At 31.1% G+C, this 14,747-nt stretch overlaps 1 protein-coding gene across 2 annotated transcripts; it reads left to right on the forward strand.

The window, feature by feature from the left end:
- The first annotated feature begins 1,039 nt into the window (after nucleotides 1-1,039).
- Nucleotides 1,040-2,463, forward strand: LOC110737654 (splicing factor SF3a60 homolog). 2 transcript variants are annotated; one of them, XM_021917987.1, is made up of 2 exons: nucleotides 1,147-1,265; nucleotides 1,357-2,463. In XM_021917987.1, exon 2 carries the CDS (start codon nucleotides 1,405-1,407, stop codon nucleotides 2,314-2,316), a length of 912 nt encoding a protein of 303 aa, XP_021773679.1. In that variant the 5' UTR covers nucleotides 1,147-1,265; nucleotides 1,357-1,404; the 3' UTR covers nucleotides 2,317-2,463. The 2 variants fall into 2 exon arrangements, with proteins under 2 accessions (XP_021773678.1, XP_021773679.1); XM_021917986.1 differs by having other exon boundaries at nucleotides 1,040-2,463.
- Nucleotides 2,464-14,747: the final 12,284 nt, after the last annotated feature.

Here is a 14,747-nt window from a genome sequence, read left to right on the forward strand (position 1 = left end):
AGAAGGCGATTTTTAGTTCCTAAAGTGGCCAACCAACTCGTTAACTCAGGGTACGTACAAGGATACGAAAACCTTGACTTTAGGTGCATGTTTAAGGACTTGGAAGACTTAGAATCATGTTTGGAAACTTGTGGATTGGTTGAAATTGTTTGGTAGTGAGTTTGATTGATTGTGATGTTTGGTTTGATTCATGTATGAGAAATACGTATTGGTTTTTCTTGTAAGTATTATATATGCCATAACTTGCAAGATGAGCTTAGAGGAAAAGGTACATGAATATGTGGAATGAATTATTTTATTATTCATTCATTATTATTGGAATGGATGAGTAAAGGGATAATTAAAGTCTTATAAGACGAGGGTTGAGGATTTGAGGTGCCTTATGCACTTAAAGTATTTATACACCGAGGTAGTTAAATTACATAAAAAAGCCTAGTAAAAAAAACATCAAAATACATGAACTTAAATTAATTTTTCTGAAATTATTATTGCTGAGCTTAAATTATTTTTACTGAATTGAAATTATTTTTGCTGAAGTGTAATTATTTTTAATGAACTGAAATTATTTTTATTGAACTTATTTTTACTGATTAAAACTGATTTTTACTGAACTGAAATTATTTTTACTTAATATTATTTTTTTAAGGTGAAGTGAACAAGGCCTAAATTGTTTAAAATACGACTATATTATTCAGAATATGGCTCACAACAAGATAATTATGTCATCTAAAAAAGTGATTATATTATCTAAAATGTGACTATATTATTTTAGAGTGTCAAATATTTTATGTAGACCGAGTCCATACAAGACCTGCGGCCTATTTTTTTTTTGCTGCCATTTGGTTTTTTAGTTTGCTATTCAAGTTTATCCAATCAAAGTTGTTACACTAATGATTTAAATATACTTAGTACTCCGAATTTAATATTTGGAGATAATTTTCATGTTATGTACACGTGCTAGCATATTATTAGGATAATTTTTATATTATCTAAAAACTATGACTAGATAGGATTTGATTAGCCGACCTTCACTTTCCCTATAATAAAAATAGGTTTATTAGTTTACGAGAGAAACTTGTTTGATTTGAAACAAAAAAAAATCAATCAAATTTGAGAGACGTGATGATACGAGAAAACCCCAAGGCGGTGGTCCGTGATGGGGAACAGTACGAGCAGATGTTGGCTAATTTACAAAACATGAAGATACCCTTCAGTGGTGAAGAATGTTTCGGACAATATGTCGATTTACACGAGTGTTATAACAGGTATATCAATTCTAAATTTGGTCACCCTATCAATTATGTGGTTTATCTTGATAATTTTCCTGCAATTGATACGATTCCTTCCAAATACAAGGCAACTGCACAATACAAGGAGTATAGGGAGGGTGTGCTCGCTTACTTGATGTCTTTCTTGGATCGTACGAAGCCCCTGATGTTCTTAGACAGGGTTTTTAAGAGCGTGGAATCTGAATTTGAGGAGCGTTGGACAGTTGAAAGAGGAAAAAAGCGGCCTAGGACAACGACTACTGTCGATGATGTTATCGAGCAGTTTGATGGATGTAGCACGGTTGAGAGTCTAATTGAGTTAGGACCGATGAAGCTTAACGAGGCATTGAACACTTTGGGGCTTAAATCTGGTGGTACTGTCTACCAAAGAGCGGAGAGACTTCTACTTGTGAAGAATACGCCTCTAGAGAAGCTTGGCCGAAAGCACTTTAAGAAGGAAAAAGACTACTGCTGTAAGGAAACTGCACTAATTGAAGCCAAAGTAAACAAGTTGTGTGAGCTTCTGAAAGACGTTCTTGAGCGGACTAGAGAACGCGTTAGGAACAGGCAGGGGATGACTTTCGATGAGTTAGTTCGTGATCGTGATGCTGATCATGAGATACTTGTACATGACATAGGAAGTGATAATGCAGACGAGAAAAGAGATTGTAATCCACTTAAATTGCCACTGGGTTGGGATGGGAAGCCTATACCTTACTGGCTCTACAAGCTTTACGGCCTTAACCAAGAATTTAAGTGTGAAATTTGTGGGAACTTCACCTACAAGGGCCGAAGGGATTATGAAAAGCACTTCCATGGAGCGCGTCATCAGCACGGGATGAGTTGCTTGGGTATACCCAACACCAAGAGCTTTCATGACATCGCTCGAATTGACGATGCCAAGGAACTGTGGCAGCAGATTCAGCTGAGGAAAGGGCTGTCATTGTGGCAGCCTGATGTACTCGAGGAATACGAGGATGCAGAGGGTAACGTTTACAACAAGAAGACCTACAATGATCTTGTTAGGCAGGGTATAATTCAAGTTTAGATCAATTACCCTCACTATTTTAATTCTTGTAGTAGATTAATTACCTAGCTTGAATCCGAATTTATCTACTTATATTTGCATGTATTCAGTCTTGTTCTTATGTTACAAGATTTCCAATCAATTGACATCTTTGAATCAAGTTCTTTTCTTCTAAAATCATAGGTTGCGCCTTTAATTACCTAATATTATTGCATCTTAGCAAATAATGTAACGCAAAAGTTGTAGAACACTTGATTAGAAAAGATGTTTTCAAGTGTTGTGCTGAAAAGTTAGGAAATAAAATGTTTAATTATAATATCGATTCCTTTAAATATTGGGGTTTCTAAAAAAAATATTATTTGATAATATAATAAAATAGTTAGTATTTTTTTTTTAGGTGTAATATCAAGAAAAATAATTATTTTGTAGTATGTGCTATTTACAAAATAATTAAAATAGTAGAAGTGGGAGTTAATTAGAGGTTATTTTTATATATATATATATATATAGGGTGGCGAAAGTTATTTCGAAGATAGTGCCAAAAAAATAAAAAATAAAAAGAGTGAATGAGAATTGAGAGTTGGGGTTTTGGAGGGTTGTGGTGAAGTATTGCAAAATGACTCTTAATTTATAGGAATATCTGTTTGGAAGGGGCATGTTTTTGTCCAAGATTTTGGCAGCTTCTCAATCAGCACATTAGCTAGTAGCACTTTACACATTTTCATCTCCTCAGCTAGAATGTCAGCAACCAGATTTTCATATTCATGCACTTGTTCCATAATCGGTTTGTCATCTACGATTTGGAACTGCAACCATTATCCAGTGATGTACTTATTAACAAGCAGTGTTGACTATTTTCAGGTGAAGTTAATAACTGAGCATATGAGAGTCCCGAGATGTTCTTAACCTAGATCTAGGAATGTTGGTCTTTGTTTCTATTTTTAGTACTCATGACAATGGTTTCTATTTATACTAAGTATTAATAAAGAAAGAGTTTGATTTTCCGCTGCAAAGTTTGGTTTGAGTAAGTAGTTTTGGTAGTCTTGCGTAATCACGCGGCGGTAATACGCCTAAATCCATCTCTACGGTATAATTATACGTATTATATTGGTATTTCCATAGTGGGAGATTTGGAGGTGTTACGGTTGGGGCTGCCGGGGAGGGACGATGGATTTTTAGTTAATTAATTAATTTAAGGAAATTTTGACTTTTGGTACCACCAAAAAACCCTACTTTGATTTTTGATGGTACCCATCTAAAATTAATTTTTATTTTACTACCTATAAAACTCTAAACTTATAGCTTTTGGTACTACTAAACGTTTCCTTTAATGGTTAGTTAATTAAAATTTTCTCGTTTTTCGTGTCAAAAAAGGTTTTGGTAAGGTTTTTGGGGTAATTTTCGCCCTTAATGGTCTAAATTCAGCTCAAAATTTGGGAAAAAAAACTTGAGTGCCTTGTTTTGCGTGTCATAAAATGTATCTATTTCCATGACATTAATATTATTGTCGCAAAATTTGTTCGGATAAGGTTTTAGGATCATTTTTGTCCTTAAAGCTTCAAATTAAGCTCTTGAAAAAAAATATAACATAAGTACCTCGTTTTGCGTGTCCTATAATGTCGATTTTAACAAGCAAAACGAGAAATTTACATTTTTTTTTTGCAAATTCAGAGCATAATTTATTTGGATCCTTAAGGAATAAAGTGACCCCTAAAACCCAACCCGAAAATTTTTATTTCGCGGCTAAAAAAAAATTAACGACACGCAAATTAATACAAGTACATACTGTATAACACGTAAGTCGAGGCATTTATGTTTTTTTTTGCCAATTTCGAGATTAATTTGGATCAAAAGGACTAAAATGCCCCCTAAAACCTTAAGGAAATATTTCCCAGCTCGTAAATCAAGAAAATATTAATTAGAACGAAATACGTTAAGTGGTACCAAAAGCTATTTTTTTTTAACAAGAAGAAAAAGGGATTTTATTAATAAAATATAGTCAAATGACACTTACATATAATTCTTATGCAATCAAGAATGTCAACACAAGTACACACCTTAAAACTAAATAAATCGTAGATTTGATTAACAATCGCCTTAATAAAAAACTTTCTTTGAAGCAATACAATATGTGAGTTCGCACTAATTCGGTTTAAAATCCAATTATGCGTAGTCGTTTGAGTGAAAATACTCATGTGTTCCTCTAGATTCTAGCTTGTAGAGATTATGAAACCCTAGATCTTCAATTTTTGCCATACAAACATTAAAAGAAAATAAACTCAAGAGAAAAATCATCATTTCAAGGATGAGATTTATTTATTGAAAGCAATTAAAAGGTTTTTGGGGGCTTACCACCGGTAAGAACACCAGTGGAAGCCCCTACAAAGATTCACAACTGAGACCAAGGGGAAAGAGATGGAAGACATGGAGTGAAAGGGAGAAGAGAGAAAGAAAACCTTCAAAAAAAATCGTAAATAACCTAGCAATGGAGCCTAGGAAAATCCTCCCAAGGGAAACACCCTAGAGGGAACAAAATAAACCCTCCCCAGGCCAAAAGCTATTATATTAGAATTTGATAGGTAGTACAATAAAAATGATTTTAGATAGGTACCAAAAATCAAAGTAGAATTAAATTATCCTTAATTTTTTTTTTAATTTTTTGTAAAAAAAATATTAAATAATTCTTTTTTTTTACCAATTACGTCTTGACCCTAATTACGTCCTGACACGTGTCAAGTAACTTGTTATAACAAGTTGGATGACCGGTTGGGATCATTGGAAGCTAATTCATTCATATTTAAGTTCGGATTATTCTAGTCATTTTAAAAAAATAATTGAAAGTTTGGATTATCCATATTTAAAAAAAATAATCGAAAATTGGGATTATTTTGGGCGAATGAGGGAAAATTGGGATCATTCTAGTCAATTCAAAATTGCCTGGAATATGAACTTTAATTTGCCTTATCCGCCCAAATTAATCCCACATTTCGATTATTTTTTAATAATCCGACCTTTATACCTCTTCCGCCTTAATGGTCTCAGCCGGTCATCTAATTTGTTATTACAAGTTACTAGACACATGTTAGCCTATGATTGGTCTCAACCACTTTAATTGATCTCAACCGGTTATCGAACAATGAAATAATGACATTATTGGATCTGTCAAAAAATAAATAATGACAATGGAGATTATTATCGAAGTATGTTAGTAGAAGTAGTTATTTCTCCTTCAAGATACTAGTATCTAATGTGCAGAAATAATCATACCATATTTCGAAATAATTTCTTATAAATTATAATGAGTTATTCACTTAAGTTTTACTCATTTAAATTTATTTATTCTTATCTGATCTTATTAAAATTTATTTCGCATTTTAGTGGTAAATTGAACTTTAATAGCTATTATTAACCCTTATCAAAACTAGTCTAACTTTAATTTTCCTGAGCTTATATCAGACAAAGTATAACGTATATTTATAATGATCCAAATAAAAAAAATATTATTTTTTTATTATCATATTATTTAGAAACATATGGATCATAAATCGTGAGCCATTAGGCATTTAGGCCTAAATAAATTGTGGTGTATTTTAATCTGAATTTTGGATTGTATTCAAATTAAAACTTGATTGATCACAATTCATACAAATTTGAATAGGACAATTAAACTTAATATTTCAAAACCAAAAGTTAACAATTATGATTGAATTATATTAGACCTTAGTTCAACCAAAAACCAAATTTTACACTCAAGTTTGATTGTAGAGTAATAGGTTATTTGATATATCTATTTTCAATTGGATTACTGGGATATTGATTAATTAGTCATATTAATAAGTTTGGATCGAACCAATTTCGAATACTTTTTTTTGCATACACGCGATTTGGATTTGGGTTAGTTAGAATTGGGTTTGTGGGGGAATTTATCCGTGAAAAGGATTCTAAATTTCTACCTTTGAGTAGAAAGGTAGTGTTTCGGACGCCAAATGTAAACTCTTAACTTTTTTTTTTTTCATCACTTCTTTTCTAAATGGTTGTTAGTTAATCCTTTCATTATATCTAAATTGTTACAAACCAGTTAACTTTCAACCGTTGGAAGAAAAAAGGATATTGAATCCATACTTTATATACTTTTCACTTTATTCATTATTGCTTTGGTACCATCAATTCATATAATGTACTCCATACTTCATATATAGTAATATACTTATTTTTATTTTCATATAGTCAAATGGTAAAAACTTTAACCAAAATTTTCATTCATATACACCAAAAGCACAGTGTAAGATATTACTAGATATGTCTCAATGTGTGTTTTATAATAGTCAGATTACAAAGATAAAAAGATTGGTTGATCATTCCTTTTCGCGAATTCTAAGCTACTGTTTGACAATGCTTATGTTTGCTTAATAATAGCAATAACAAGGGAGAATTTGACATTAATATTGCATACTTTATTGTAATATAAATATGACCAGTACTTTTTACATGCTGTATGCTCATATATTTAATCAGTTTTATCATTTGGAGGATTTTTATGAAGGTCATTCTTGATTGGAGCGGATTAGTCGCTTGATGGTGTACGTGATTGCCATACATAGTGAATTCATCATTCAACCTCGACTTGACGTTGCGTCCTTGTTAAATGAATTCAAGTATGCCACATTTCTCTTCACCCCGTAAGTTGATTGGGTTATCAAGTGACATACTACATACCCTCTTTGGGTTCATACGACGAGTACATGCATATGAAATTTGTTCCAAGGTAGAGATTGTTGGGTTAGTGTGGCCCAATCCCAACTTATTACATATCAGGTTTCTAGAAAATTCTCGTATATTGAGAAAGTGATGAAGAATTGTGGAAGAATCTAGAATTGTTGAATGGTTATAAACATTCTAGATTTATGTGGCAACTTAAAGAGTGTATAGAAGATTCCATACACTTCTTCCACCCCCATACATCACCTATATATATATAAGGTGTTGGGCAACATTTAAGAGCATGTATCCACCTACATATCCTCCAATACTTCAATACTATACAATCTTCCCTTCCATACATATCATGATCGGATAAAATTTTATTTATTACATTAGGAATTCCTTTCGTAAGGAGGGCTTCCTAATGTTTAATTTTTCTTACCCTTTTTTAAAAAAAAAACATATCATTATCGGATAATCTACCTACAAACAATATCCATAATCTAATATTCCTATTTTTGTACTAATTTTTTTTTGATAAATTGTTCCCACGTTAAATATTGTATGTCCATTTCTTTACTACTTATATTGCCTTTATCTTTCGCCTACTTATTTCCTCAATCTCCACCGTTTTAATTTGCTTCCTTTGTGCACTCACCAACCATAACACCATGACTTTTCTGGGAATGACAACAATGCATGAAAAGATAAAAGATCTCCATTAAAATAAAAGTTGGATCTTATCCCACTATCAGAATGAAGCTGATAACCAAGTGGACCTATATCGTGTTAGATTGGTTAAAGAATTTGCTCAAAGAGATTAGTTCTCTAATTGTTAGACTTGCAATAGTTCAAGTGGTATTGGCAACGTTTGCTACTGAAGAAATGTATATGCCCTAAAAAAAATAATAAATAAAATAAAAAAACCTTAATTTGCAAGTTATACAAATCTTTATATGGTGTCAAAGAGACAATTTTTGGTATAAGACATTTGATCATAAGCCTTATAGATACATTAAACAATTAAAAATAAATCAATAATTATGTCTAAATAAGACAGAAATTTCAGTTCAACAAAGTAAAAAATCATAATTGCTTAGCAAAGAGCTTTTATGAGATCACTCGAATCGATGATGCCAAGGAGTAGTACATCATTTAATATTTTTATTTTAAAATAAATTGTGTTTCATTCGTTATACTATATTTAGATATAATTCTTAATCTTAAAAGATAATATTTTATATTTTATTAATTTAAACTTTAGAATCTCATTCGCCGATTTTGCTTATGTGTCATTTGAATTATTTAATTGTAAAAAAAATTTACAAATCTCTTATTTGATTGGCTATAACTAAAATTTATAATCCTACATGGCGCATTTAGAAAATTTAATCCCACGTGGCTCTCTCGTACTCGATAAAAAACTCCCCTTTATATATATACTGGCTTTGTGCCTCGTGCGATGCCTGAGTTTTTATTGAATTTAAGATAAAATTTTAATTTATGTGTCAAATTTTAAATATATCATTGATACAAAATTAGTTAAGAATTGATGTGCTTTTGTGACAATTTAAACTATGTAGTAGGCATGTAATGACTAATAATAATATTGGTAAAAGTGTTTAAATACATTAAAAATAATAGCAAAGTTATGAAATATTAGAAATTTCTAAAAATTAGCAAAAATAAAGTAAATTAAAAAATTATTCTAAACCAATTGGGTTGACCCAAACCCAAAACATTGAGGTAAGGTTGAACATTTCTTGACTCGTGAAGTGACCCGATTCGAAATGATTCGTGACCCAACTCGATTGACAGTTCTACATACAGTAATAAAATCATATTAGATTGTGAAGTATATTATTTTAATCAATAAGAATATATTATAAATGGATGTGGTACGTTTTGAAGTACTTCCTTTGATCCAAAAAATATTACGATAAAAGCATGTTTTTGCTACTAACCAAATCTGAAAATTTAGTTTATATACGCATCCTTTGCAAATTTAACAACCCATACTTGTAATAATGGAATAATAGCTTAAATATACATGTAGAAACATTAAAACCTATTATTTTTTATACCAAAACAATAAAATTCAGATTACAAAAATCTGGGAATTTAATTTAAACTTCAAACTTGATACTTAAAAAAAACCATTAACATAAATTAACCATAATGGTTATGTAGTGTATTCAAAACTCTAAGAAACATAATTTAGAATGCTTTAAATCCCCAAATCTCTATTTTTAATAATCTGAAAAAAAATTTATAACATCAAACCTTTATTAAAAATCTAAAACTGCCCAAAAATCATATATAAGGGCTGAATTTGTCCACGAGAAGGTGGTGCTCACTACCTTAGCTAGTGAGTTTTGATTAAAACGTCGTTTACACACGAAAAACACTATTTTTTTTGCAAAAATCGGACCAGTTAGAATCTAAACGTGATTAAAAAAAATTAAGAACGGAGATCATAAGTTGATTATGGAAAACTGAATTTTTTTTATGCTTAATTAATCATTAGAAATTCAATAGGAACAAAATCCCCAAATTAATTGATCATTAGAGCCCTAAAATACAAATTTAACTAAATTAAAACCCTAGGTTTAAGATTATAAAATCTGAAAATAAAAACAACAATTATAATATGAAATTATTAGTTTAAAACATCAAAAACATGATTTTGATACTAAGTAAACTAATTTCAAGCAATAAAAACCAAAACCCAAAAATCAGTTACATAAGCTTTATGAAAATAATAAGAAATAAAGGAGGAAGAAAATAAGACTAACCTTTTTTTGTGGGGAAAATTTGGAATTCATGGGGTATTTATAGGAGAGAATTATAGGGTAGAATTGGGCCTCATGAAAATAATGGGCCAATTAAATAAACAAATGAGTTAGGCTTTGTTTTTATGATAATGGATTGTACGGTATAGGTTCATAAAATAATTTAGCCTAAAATAAAAATTTGACCCAAATTAATAATTTGAAACTTTTAAAATTAAATTCTGGAAAATACAAATAAATATTATAAATAAAATAAAATTTCATTTATAAAATATTTAAAAATATGGGGGATTACACTATTCGCCTTGAAGTATAAGACGTGGATACAACTCTCTATTAAAGAACTCATTGACAGGTGTCAAGTACACATCAAAGAGAACACTTTGAGGTGGATATCGGTAGACTTGGCAAACGGGTCATTCGGGTCTGGTCAATTCGAGTCAGGTCAATTTTGGGTCAGTAAATATTCGGGTCGGGTTCGGGTCAATTTGGGTGTTAGGTCAAATTCAAGTAAGCACTTCGGGTTAAGTTCCTGTCGGGTCATTTTGGGCCGGTTCAGTTCGGGTCGGGTCAGATCAATTTTTATGACTAATTTTCAGGTCAATTTCAGGTCGGGTCAGTTCAGGTCGAGTCAGGTTTGACTGGGGTCACCAAAATAAATTCACTTACAAAAAATTGTTGGAAAAATAAAGTAAAATCATTAACAAGATAAAAAAAATATCGTTAATACCTATTACTTAGGAAAAATAGAAGCCCAAAAATCAGTAATTCACTATTTTACCCTATTCACTATAGGAATCGGGTCGCTTCGGGTTGGATCAATTCAGGTCGAGTCATTTCGGGTCGGGTCACTTAGCTTAGGGTCGGGTCAATTCGGGTCAATTAATTCGGGTTTAAATCGGTTCGGGTCACTTCGTCTTTCGGGTCACTTTGGATCAGGTCAATCGGGTCGGGGCATTTCGGGCATCGGGTCAACTGGTCGGGTCGGGTTAGTTTGGTTTCGGGTCATTTTCGGGTCAATGATTTTGGGTCAACTTTTGGGTCACAGGTCGGATCATTCGAGTCGGGTCAAGATTGCCAGGTCTAGATATTTGAGATAGGACTATGTTTAGCTAGTGACTACCTTGAAATTTTTTAGCCATATCAACCAAAATATAGCATGTGTATTGCATTAAGACTTGGTCATCACATTAATTATGTCATAAAAAATCTAACCCAGACGTTTATTTTTTTAGAATTGGAAAATCTTGAAAGTCAGTTTCGGGATAATCAGAGCGTCTGATATGAAGAAATTAATTATGCGGCATCCTCTTATACAACCAGTGGTTGTAGGATTGAGAGTATGCTCCGAGTTACAGAAACTGAAAGCGGTGAGGTAGCGTGTTTTATGTAGTTAAAATCTAATATCATATAACTAATATATAAAGCTAAATTTTTAGCCAGGCCACGAGACAACGACACTTGGCATTTCAAGTTTTTGCCAAGTGCCGCGTCATGTTGGATATATTTAGATAGAATTCGTAGGATAAAAAAAGTCAGTTTATAATTCTATTTTCAATCAAATTTGGATAGAATTTTAGGATAAAATTGTTAATTTAGAGTTTTATTTTCGATAAAATATCAAATAATAATAAACTTTTATTAGTTAGGCCACAACACAATAACACTTGGCGTTTCAACTTTATGTCAAGTGTTGTGCCACGTTAAATAGATTTAGATAAACTTCATAAGATAAGAAAAGTTATTTTAGAATTCTATTTTTAAATAAATTTGTATATAATTTTAAGATAAAATTGTTAGTTTAGAGTTTATTTTCGATAAAATACCAATATTTCATATGTACAAATTGAATTACAATTTTATTTATTTCAAAAAATATTAGTTACAACTCTCAATAATTATTAAATAAATTCATTTTTTATATCATAATATTTTTTGGATCGAAGGAAGTACTTCAAAACGTACCACATCCATTTATAATATATTCTTATTGATTAAAATAATATACTTCACAATGTAATATGACTTTATTAATGTATGTAGAACTGTCAATCGAGTTAGGTCACGAGTCATTTCGAATTGGGTCACTTCACAAGTCAAGAAATGTTCAACCTTACCTCAAAGTTTTGGGTTCGGGTCAACCCAATGGGTATAGAAAAAAAATTTAATTTACTTTATTTTTGCTAATTTTTAGAAATTTCTAATATTTCATGACTTTGCTATTATTTTTAATGTATTTAAACATTTTTACCAATATTATTATTAGTCATTACATGCCTACTACATAGTTTAAATTGTCACAAAAGCACATCAATTCTTAACTAATTTTGTATCAATGATATATTTAAAATTTGGCAAATAGATTAAAAATTTATCTTAAATTCAATAAAAACTCGGGCATCGCAAAGGCATAAAACCAGTATACATATAAAGGGGAAATTTTTACCGAGTACGAGAGCGCCACGTGGGATTAAATTTTCTAAATGCGCCATGTAGGATTATAAATTTTAGTTATAGTCAATCAAATAAGAAATTTGTAAAAAAATTTACAATTAAATAATTCAAATGGCACATAAGCAAAATCGGCGAATAAGATTTTAAAGTTTAAATTAATAAAATATAAAATATTATGTTTTGAGATTAAGAATTATATCTAAATATAGTATAACAAATTAAATGAAACACAATTTATTTTAAAATAAAAATATTAAATGATGTACTACTCCTTGCCATCATCGATTTGAGTGATCTCATTAAAGCTCTTTGCTAAGCAATTATGATTTTTTACTTTGTTGAACTGAAATTTCTGTCTAATTTAGACAGAATTATTAATTTATTTGTAATTGTTTAATGTATCTATAAGGCTTATGATCAAATGTCTTATACCAAAAATTGTCTCTTTGACACCATATAAAGATTTGTATAACTTGCAAATTAAGGTTTTTTATTTTTTATTTTTATTTTTATTTATTTATTTTTTTTAGAGCATATACATTTCATCAGTAGCAAACGTTGCCAATACCACTTGAACTATTGCAAGTCTAACAATTAGATAACTAATCTCTTTGAGCAAATTCTTTAACCAATCTAACACGATATAGGTCCACTTGGTTATCAGCTTCATTCTGATAGTGGAATAAGATCCAACTTTTATTTTTATGGAGATCTTTCATCTTTTCATGCATTGTTGTCATTCCCAGAATAGTCGTGGTGTTATGGTTGGTGAGTGCACAACGGAAGCAAATTAAAAAGGTAGAGATTGAGGAAATAAGTAGGCGAAAGATAAAGGCAATATAAGTAGTAAAGAAATGGACACACAATATTTAGCGTGGGAACAATTTATCAAAAAAAAAAAGTAGTACAAAATAGGAATATTAGATTATGGATATTGTTTGTAGGTAGAATATCCGATCATGATATTTTTTTTAAAAAAAAGGGTAAGAAAAATTAAACATACGGAAGCTCTCCTTACGAGGGGAATTCCTAATGTAAAAAATAAATAAAATTTTATCCGATCATGATATGTATGGAAGGGAAGAGTGTATAGTATTGAAGTATTGGAGGATATGTAGGTGGATACATGCTCTTAAATGTTGCCTAACACCTTATCTATATAGGTGATGTATGGGGGTGGAAGAAGTGTATGAAATCTTCTATACACTCTTTAAGTTGCCACATAAATCTAGAATATTTATAACCATTCAACAATTCTAGATTCTTCCACAATTCTTCATCACTTTCTCAATATACGAGAATTTTCTAGAAACCTGATATGTAATAAGTTGGGCTTGGGCCACACTAACCCAACAATCTCTACCTTGGAACAAAATTTCATATGCATGTACTCGTCGTATGAACCCAAAGAGGGTATGTAGTATGTCACTTGATAACCCAATCAACTTACGGGGTGAAGAGAAATGTGGCATACTTGAATTCATTTAACAAGGACGCAACATCAAGTCGAGGTTGAATGATGAATTCACTATGTATGGCAATCACGTACACCATCAAGCGACCAATCCGCTCCGATCAAGAACGGCCTTCATAAAAATCCTCCAATTGATAAAACTGATTAAATATATGAGCATACAGCATGTAAAAAGTACTGGTCATATTTATATTACAATAAAGTATGCAATATTAATGTCAAATTCTCCCTTGTTATTGCTATTATTAAGCAAACATAAGCATTGTCAAACAGTAGCTTAGAATTCGCGAAAAGGAATGATCAACCAATCTTTTTATCTTTGTAATTTGACTATTATAAAACCACACATTGAGACATATCTAGTAATATCTTACACTATGCTTTTGGTGTATAATAATGAGAATTTTGGTTAAAGTTTTTACCATTTGACTATATGAAAATAAAAATAAGTATTACTATATATGAAGTATGGAGTACATTATATGAATTGATGGTACCAAAGCAATAATGAATAAAGTGAAAAGTATATAAATTAGGAAAAATTGCTTTAAATAATACGACCTTTAGTCCGTCCGCTAAAAACATAGTCCACTTTTTTATTATTCCAGAATAATACCACCTTCGGGGGGTGTCCGCTTTAAACAGGTTATTACCTGTTCGTAAGGAATATAACCTGATTAATAGGTTATATGGACACGTGTCATCATTTTATTGGTCAGAAAATATAATTTTTTTTTTAAAATTAATTTAATGTTTTTAATTTTTAAAAGATTATTTTGTTTTATTTTATATTTTAAAAAAAAATCTCTTTTCTCCCACCATGGCCACCCCTTCCATGGCTACCTACCACCATAGCCCCACCCACTGCCGCCTTTGATGTAACCAGCCCCACCCACTGCCACCAGCCCATTTCCACAACAACAACAATAACAGCAGCGGCATCAACAACACCAAAACCACCACGCAACACAGCAGTACTGCTCCCTCAAACAACCATCACCTCCCTTGTTCGCCACCAATTGTCGCTCCTC

Source organism: Chenopodium quinoa, unplaced genomic scaffold (genome assembly GCF_001683475.1).
Source record: "Chenopodium quinoa cultivar QQ74 unplaced genomic scaffold, ASM168347v1, whole genome shotgun sequence".
Lineage (NCBI taxonomy): Eukaryota > Viridiplantae > Streptophyta > Magnoliopsida > Caryophyllales > Amaranthaceae > Chenopodium > Chenopodium quinoa.